Source organism: Drosophila gunungcola, unplaced genomic scaffold (genome assembly GCF_025200985.1).
Source record: "Drosophila gunungcola strain Sukarami unplaced genomic scaffold, Dgunungcola_SK_2 000001F, whole genome shotgun sequence".
Classification (NCBI taxonomy): domain Eukaryota; kingdom Metazoa; phylum Arthropoda; class Insecta; order Diptera; family Drosophilidae; genus Drosophila; species Drosophila gunungcola.
Window position 1 is genome coordinate 4767605 of NW_026453197.1, and position 8394 is coordinate 4775998.

At 38.8% G+C, this 8394-nt stretch overlaps 2 protein-coding genes across 2 annotated transcripts; both read right to left on the minus strand.

Moving 5' to 3' along the window:
• Window positions 1-2291: 2291 nt before the first annotated feature.
• LOC128262560 (conserved oligomeric Golgi complex subunit 8) lies at window positions 2292-4985 on the minus strand. The gene is made up of 5 exons (XM_052996885.1): window positions 4850-4985; window positions 4310-4782; window positions 4040-4253; window positions 3156-3337; window positions 2292-3098 (listed from the first exon to the last, which is right to left on the minus strand). Exons 1-5 carry the CDS (start codon window positions 4920-4922, stop codon window positions 2340-2342), a joined length of 1701 nt encoding a protein of 566 aa, XP_052852845.1. The 5' UTR covers window positions 4923-4985; the 3' UTR covers window positions 2292-2339.
• On the minus strand, window positions 4977-6466 carry LOC128262566 (gametocyte-specific factor 1 homolog). The gene is made up of 2 exons (XM_052996898.1): window positions 5830-6466; window positions 4977-5056 (listed from the first exon to the last, which is right to left on the minus strand). The coding sequence occupies exon 1, from the start codon at window positions 6361-6363 to the stop codon at window positions 5914-5916; it is 450 nt and encodes a 149-aa protein (XP_052852858.1). The 5' UTR covers window positions 6364-6466; the 3' UTR covers window positions 4977-5056; window positions 5830-5913.
• Window positions 6467-8394: the final 1928 nt, after the last annotated feature.

Genomic DNA, 8394 nt, shown 5'->3' on the forward strand with positions numbered 1-8394 from the left:
TGTAGTAAGTATAAGTCGCCACAAACGCATTTTAACTTAAATAGTTCGTACTTCTTGGCAAACTATTTTGTGTGAGAGTCAATGCAACAATATTAGGAAAACTGTCTTAGTCAGATTTTTTGAAGTTTACTTGTTAGTTTTATCTAAAATTGAATTAAATAATATGCCTGTAAAAAACATTTACCATCACTTTGTTTAATTTGGCAGAAATAAATGGTACCTTACAATTCTTATTAATCATAGTTAATCTTAATTAGTATGGCAAAACTGTAGTAAATACGGTACAAATACGGTACGGTACAAATACTGTAAAACAATAAAACTATTAAATACGAACACTTTTTGGAAACTCTAATCAAAAGAATTCTAGAATATTTTTCATAGTAATTTTCATAAAAGGATAACCGCTAAAGAACATAAAACGTTTAACGTTTGTAATTAGAAATTGTGTTTTTCCCTTTGCCTTCAATAGTTCATAAGCTTTTATAAGAACAGTTTCTTAGTTTATTTCCAAAGTAAAAGAATTTCCTCAAATTGTAATATTTTATATTTTATAATGTTAATATTCAAGTATTTCTTTTAAATTTCTTAAATATTATTTTGAATCTTTGTGAGCATCGCAATAAATATAGGTCTGTACTTGTACCGTTTATATAATAATAAATGAAATGACTTCTGTGTAGAGAAGTGCCTAATTTTTTATAATCCTGTAGCTCTGTATTATTATACGAGTAAATCTTAACAAATGGTGAATTTTTGAACTGGCTTCTCTTCGACTCCTCGCAGTGCATTCGTTTGTGATCCCTCCTGCGCCAAATGTCCATTCGGCTGCCATGTTTTCCAATTTTCGGCGCTCTGCGCTGCATTCAGATTGGTTCTGCAACAACAGTAACAAACGGCGAGGGAAAATCGTCGCTCGCTTTTCCCAAAATTTAGTCATTGTTCGCAAAAATTGCTTATAAACGCGGTCCTCCTGCCTCCTGTGCATGCACCATTTTCCGGATTTTACGGACTGCCCCTGGCCGAACTCAATCTGACCTGCCATGTCGACGCTCCAGTTGGCCGAAATTCAGATGGAAGGGAGTTCGTGGAGCTGATTGCAACTCTTTCGCTTTGGCTTTGGCTCTGGCGGTTGGACAACCGCAGCGAGCCGCTTTTTGATCGTCGGCCGCCTAAGTAAAAATATTATTACACTCTCGCGGATTCCAGTAAAATGGGGACTCCCCAGTGGGTCAGTACACAACCAGGACTAAGTCTACCCCCCGCCCCCCTCGAAAAACCATTTGCGCCCCATCGCGAGTTTATTCGCCGGGAAATGTTGTAAAATTAACGAAACGATTGAGTGGAAAATCGCTGGGGCTAACACCTCTTACAAAATCTAGACTGGAATGGATGCCTATGAATTTGGTTTGGGGACTGTTATATTTTACCATATATGCTGCCAATTTGATAACGATTAACAATTAATAATAATTTAAATATTTTGTTTTAATTAAGAATAAAAAACTATTAGTTAGTCTCACTTTGAATTCACTTTGAAAATAAAATAAGTTGCCTTCTTATAAAAAAAAAACTTAATTTTTCTTATTTTTATAATAAAATATTTAAAAAAACACGTTTACATTTTTTGGCTGTATATTGCAGGGTAGAAAAAAAATTAAAAAACAAATGCATCAACTTTTAATTTGTTTTCTACTCAATAAAAATAAAATATTAAAATAAAAAGGGTTTTAAGCAAAGCAGGTTGCTTGTCAAATATGGATATAGCTTTAGTAGTTTCTCTAACCAAAGTTGTAAGCTGTCAGATCGTCATTTAATGTAAACATTATTTGCTGATGCTGACGAAGAGAACAAATATATTTACGTGCTCTTGTTAAACATTTTCATGTTTAAATAAATATTTGAAGATCTCTAAATTAAACACAGCTATGTGAACTATCTTAAATAAATAGTTAGTTATGAATAAAATGACTAAAAATATGAAGAAAATAATTAATCAAGGTTGCTAATGTCCATACATGTTAAAAAAAATAGAGCAAGACACTTTCCTAATTAATAGTTCTTTGTTAAAGGGTCTGAATTCAAATCTAATGAATGAGCTCTTTGTTCCTATAAGGTATAGGTATATTTATGTTAAACAACAAGAAATGTTTTTGTTTTCAATTACATATAGAATTCTGATTTAATTAGTTTCTTTCAAAAGAAATATCTTCAAAAGATTGGCGATTTATAAGTAGTGGAATATAAGCTACAATTATATATATGTTTACTTTGTTTTAAAGTATAATTTATTTACTTCCCTTTGTGTTGTGTTTCCATGTGTGTTGTTTGTGTTTAAGTCATCCCTCGGCAGCGACTGGCTGAGCAACGTTTGGCTTCGTTTCCGGCGGCTGCACCAGCGCCTTGATGGGCAGCAGATGCCTCAGGGGCTCCAGAATGCAAGCCTGCTGCAGATAGGTAAGCTGCTGTTGTTCCAGCTGAAGCAGGCTAATTCCCAGGTGTACGGTGAGCGACTGCGGCGGGAAGACGCCGTGGATGCACCGCTGCACATAGGGCACCAGGTCGTAGGCCAGGCACGAGCAGAGCCGGACGAACGCCTCCCGTTCGCTGCCCGCGAAGGCCTGCTGTTCCTGCCGATAGAAGGCGAGCACTCGCTGGGCGGCCATTTGCAGGGAGTGCTGCAAACAGCGGGTCACATCCGTGGCCAGGGCCAGCGGAGCACACAGCCGCAACTCGTTCAAGGCACCCAGATAGCCATTGCACAGAGCGGCCAGCGGATAGAAATCCAACAGGGTTTCCGGTGGCGCGAAAGTCTCCTGCTCGGGATCCACCTGCTTGCGGGCATGCGAATGCATTGCCACCTTGTTGATCAGCGTGAAGCGCTCCAGCTCCCGCTCGAACTGCTCGTTCACCTGCTCCACGCTGCTCTCGAATCGACGCCGGATCACGCCAACGAAAATGGGGGCCATCAGGGCTCGGAAATCAGCGCCCACGCGACTGAAAGATAGTCCGAAATACATGCACTGGCCCAGCACCGTCTCAACGGAGCCCACTCCCAGCTCAAGATCTTTCTTAAGCGTCTCCAGAAAGTCATTGATCTGAGGGAGAGGAATAATAGTATTAATTCTTTAAGAAGCTGGTCAAGATGTCCGAACCTTATTGTGCAACCAGGCCTGGAAGAGTCGGTCGCCATTACAACTGACGCCCTGCAGCGGTCTTAACGAAGTCTGGATCTTTGAGGTACCCTCCTCCTCGGGAAAAATAGCCCGGTACTGGGTGATGATGTTAAAGAGATTAATGCGCGTGATCTCGATGGTTTTGGACAGGTGTTGCTGGGCTAAGGTGAGAAAAAAGGAAATAGTTAGAAGAGTGCGGCGTTTACATTTTTTTAAAGCATATCAAAGACCTTTCTTTTAATTATAAACATCCGCAGATTTAAGACTAGATATTGAAAACATGACGGCACCTTTATAGTTTATTTTAACATGTCCTTTGCTGTTGATTGTATATATTATAAGCTCAGCAAAAAATTAAATTTTGGCGACTGCGTTTTCATTCCAGGACACTTGAATTTTAAATTATTCAGACTTGTTCATTAGAGACATGAACACACTTAAAAGGAAGGAGAGTTAAGACCTTATAAAGGCATTATTATAACTAATTCTTATACAAATCTAGCTTAGACTTCAATTCTAACTTATTCAGTCTTGTTCTTACAATCATAAACACAGTTCACTCAAAACGAAAGAGAGTAAATGATTGAAAATGCCTTATAAAGGCATTAATATAAATAGTGCTTATTCAGACTCAATATTTAAAAACATGAACAAAGTGTGCCCATTTGTATAGTCTATGATTCAAAAGGCTTATAAATCTAGCTTAGGCTTAAATTACAACTTATTCAGACTCATTCATTAGAAAAATGAACAAAGTTCAATTAAAAAGAGGTGTAGTTACAAAATATTTAAATATTTTTTGAGCTAATGATTGTAAAGACTTATGAAGGCATTGGTTCAATATAAATCTAACTGAGACTAACCATCTGAAGTGGGAATGGCTTCCAGACAGGAGGTGAGCCAGGCATCCCTGGCCTGCAGGAACTTCAGTCGCAGCTCGTTGTCCCCGAAGGCCTGCATGCGGCGCAGATAGCCCACGATCTGCAGGCACTTGGGCAGCTGCAGGTCCGTGCGCAGTTGGGACACCAGCTGGACCAGCATGGTGTGCCACAGGGCCTCCACCGAGCGCACAATGCTCTGGAAAGGATTTAATAAGGATTAAGAGCATAAGAATTCACAAGGATTCAACGCACTTTGACCACGGGAATGTGTCCCTGGTGCTGGCCCAGCCGGGTGGCGTAGGCGGCCAGCTCGAGGGCCTCCTCGTAGCGACCCTCGCGGATGCAGCGCTCCATGAGCTGCGGCAGTTCTAGGACCTCCAGCAGCTGGGCGTTCTTCTGCAGCGTGATGGAGTTGAGGCGCCGCTGCTCGTTCAGCTCGGCGGAGTCCAGCAGGAAGCGCTCGCACTGCGCACTCAAGTCGGGCAGCTTGCCCACCAGCGTGTCCAGTTGCTGCTCCGAGCGCAGGAACTCACTGAAAATCGAGCGTGAGTTCTCCGCCGTCGTGATGAAGGTCCGGTAGTTGGAGATGGCCAGGTCCTGTGTCTGCTCCAGGATGCTGCGAGCCTCGTCCGCCAGGCGCGTCTGCTCCTTCTTCAGCTGTTCCACCTTGCAGGTGCCCAGTTTGGCCAGGTAGTTGTCCAGTTCCGGATTGCCACGCAAGTTGTCTGGCCATGGCGAACACAAAACCCTAAGTTCTTTGGCCATGCCAGCCGGTTCAAAGGTCAAACTCACCCGGCACTCCGTCGGGAAATATCAGCTTCAGCACCCTCTCATTCTCCATGTCCATTTTGTCCGGAAAATCCATTCGAATTTGGTTTAAAACTTCTTGAATCTCGATTCGGAAAGTATAAAATTTGTTGTCGTCTACGAAAAACAGCTGACATAGCCAGTGTTAAAAAGCGACTTAGCTTAGGCTGCAGCAACGCAAGTGTGAGAAACCTAAGTGTTGAAAAACGCTGGTTGGAGGAATGTAAGAGGCTGGCTGATATGTAACTCAGCTAACGGCTTTTTAAAATATTTGCTCAAAAATCTCTTTTACAAACTTTTCAGTCAATTGCTGATATATTCTTTCTATCTTTCCAGAGCTTCCCAGAGAACTTATCCTCTTTATTAATGCACAATTATAAGCTCTCACTTTTTTTGTTAAATCTTAATAAATTAAGAGTGGTATTTTTATACATTTCTTTGAAGATTTAAATAGAGCAAGCCATATTCTTAAATTTAGTAATACGTTGATTTCTTAATTGGATTAAATTTAAAAAAAATCACATAGGTAGAATAAAATATATACATTTTTTAATTTATGATATAGCTTTTACTAATAACTTTTTTAAATTCTAATAAAATTCAAAACATATTAAATAAATGCTGAAAAGCAACTCTAATTTTAAAGAATATTAATTTTTGTAAGAGGAACTGTTAAAAATATATAAAAATATATATTGTGTTAATATGAATAATTTTCTGTGTGCAGCTTTAAAAGTTTAATTGCTGGTTTTACATACATATCTAAAATAAAATCTTAACGGTTGCATCTTAACATAAAAATAATATTATATTAAATTTTGTGACGAAAAATGAATAAGCGTTTGACTAAATAAATGCACTTTTTAATTCTAAAACAGGAATAACTTTTGAACGAAGCATCGGATCCAAGCGTATTTTCAACGAAGTGTCAATGTATGCTAAAAAAAGTGGAATATTTTACCAACCTGTGCCTTAATCGCTGCGCTGTCACTGTTGCTGTGTGTAGGTGGCGTGTGGGGGGTTGAAGGGAAGGGGGAGCTTGAAAAGTTCTAAGGCTGATTTATCTCCTTGAAGCGCCTGCGTTCGCGCTCGCGGAACTCGCGACGAGCGGCTGGTGGGAGTCCCTGCGGATTACGTAGCACCAAATGCTGTTCGCAGTGTGCTAAAGGATTGTAGGTTGGGGCCGGCGGGTCGGCGTCCCAATCTTCACTGGTTTCGACAATGAAATTGCTGGCACCTGCTTCCCCAGGCGACAGCTTATCCGGCTCTGAGGAAGTCCGATTCGGGCACTCGATGATATGTTCTTGCATGCTGCCAACATCGTGGAAATGGGTGGTATTATATGGGCAGCGCACCATTTTGGATAAGGGGTAATTCCGGGCGCATCGGGTCAAGTGATAGGTCAAACGAACGGGGAGGACACGATGGGCGCTATTATAGGGGCACACGATGTACTCATCGAAATTCGGACCACGTACCGAGTAGTTTTTTTCACACATTTTGAACACTTTAACTGCTGAACTTAACCAATTTATTAAGTTTTTTTTTATTAGTTTTTAGTTCAATTCCGTTCTCTTCGGCACCGATATTTAAATAAAAGTGAAATTCTCGACTTGCTTGTCACAACGAAATATGAAATTGAAGTATGTTTCAGAGACGCTTTATACTTCGGCAGATTTTAATAAAATTAGATCTGTAATAACTTTCGAAAACTTTCGTCCAGAAAAATACCAAATTATATACCAAAAGTTGAGGAATCTCAAGGGCTACATACGTTGAAAGTTAAACAAAAATCGATTTCAACAATTATTAAAAATTTGAAAAAAAGTATAAAAAAAAATATTAAATAATTTTAATGACACACAGAGATATACCAAAAAAAAAAGTATATTTTGATTAACTTTTGAAAGGCGATTCAGCTCCAAGCAAAATTGTTAACTTAAACTTCGGATATAAGAAATCGTAAGAAAAGAAGAATTAATTTAAGATATTTGGTTTTAAATATTTTTAGATAATGGAAGTTTTTCCATGCAACTTTAATCCCAATTTATTACCGCAAGAATCTTATCATTTCGGCACACATACCATTTCCGCGGGATCCCAAGACTCCCGATTAAAGCTTTCAACTGGTGTGAACCTGCTTTTCAGACGAAATTATTATTTATTTTTTTTTTTTGTTACTTTCACTTGCTCTGACCCAAATATCGTTGGCAGTGAAATGTTTGGATTGCGTTTTCGTAAGAATTAAATTTCAAAATGAGCACAAAGGTTCGTGTTTATTTAAATAGAGACATTTTTATAAATAAATATATTTTTCTGCTAACAAGTTATAAGCAAAAAAGAAGAAAAACTTCTTAAATTGATATTTTTAACGCTGGTTACACATACAATCGTGCACAAATTTTGCAATCGCCATTATTCGGCAAGCGCCAAAAGAAACCAGTTTTAAGTGTCCAAGAAAGGGAGCGGGAAATGGGAGCGGAAAGTCCATCGTCGACCACCCGCTCCACCGGTGGAACTCCCGAACTCTCGCTCCGCAACCCCACCACCCCACCACCCACTGTTACCTGGTGGCGCAATTCTTACTCAATGGGAATCTTCGTGGCCAATAAAAAACGGAGGATGAGGAACTGCAGCAACACAATATTGTTCGTGCCGTGTCTTGGGGGCGGGAATGGGGCAGCGGTGGGCGGTGGGTGGTGGGCGATGGGCGGTCACGGGGGGCGGGCGAGGACATAATAAACACACAACGATAATTAAACTGCGGCCAGCCTGGCCAACAGACCGCTTTCAACAGTTCGCTGATGGCAGCGAGGGTCGGTCGAAAACAACTACAAAATATTTTGGTATATAATTAAAACAAAAGTTTCTCTAAAATCGAAATTTTTTGGTTCTTTTGTTGCGATTGTAATATTTTATGGTTTGTTAAATTTTCGATTGAAAAAGTCATTTTAGTAAATACTTAAATGGAATTTTCAATACTATGTAAGATACAACATGTATGTTTAATAAAGACTTTTCATAACATTAGCTTACTTTCACCCTAATTAAGATTTAGCTTAACGATAAGTATCGAATTTCTCTTTCTTTTATTTTTTATTAAAGTTAGTTTTATTTAATTTTGGTAGTTAAAAAAAAATTATTATATTATTAAAATGAAGTAACCAAAAATAATATAGTAAAAAATACCAAACTAGAACTAATTTGTTTTTAAATATTTAGGCAGGCCAGTACAGTTGCGTTTTTATCGAAACTACTTCTAAAAACCGGTGCAAATATTCAATATGATAAATATGATATGTGTCAATGGAGTTTGGATTTTTTATTTATACAATACCTAGTTTTAAAAATTAAAAAACATAAGAAAGGTACTCTTAAAAGATCTTTAATTTCGCCAAAACTCAAAATTTTATTTTTTCTAACTATATAAAGTTTTATCAATTAACTTTGAGATAATGGTGAGACCATGTAACTCTGAAGGGCAACTAAACAAAAAGCGCACAGTCAACCCTCGCTAAGTGCAGCGCTCC

Bases quoted from the DNA above. Each gene is read 5' to 3' on its own strand.
- LOC128262566 (XM_052996898.1), bottom strand. From the start codon at position 6,363: ATGTGTGAAAAAAACTACTCGGTACGTGGTCCGAATTTCGATGAGTAC.
- LOC128262560 (XM_052996885.1), bottom strand. From the start codon at position 4,922: ATGGATTTTCCGGACAAAATGGACATGGAGAATGAGAGGGTGCTGAAG. The intron at 4,783-4,849 runs GTGAGTTTGACC...CGCCATGGCCAG, and splicing joins ATTTCCCGACGGAGTGCCGG to ACAACTTGCGTGGCAATCCG. The intron at 3,099-3,155 runs GTTCGGACATCT...CCTCTCCCTCAG, and splicing joins AGGCCTGGTTGCACAATAAG to ATCAATGACTTTCTGGAGAC.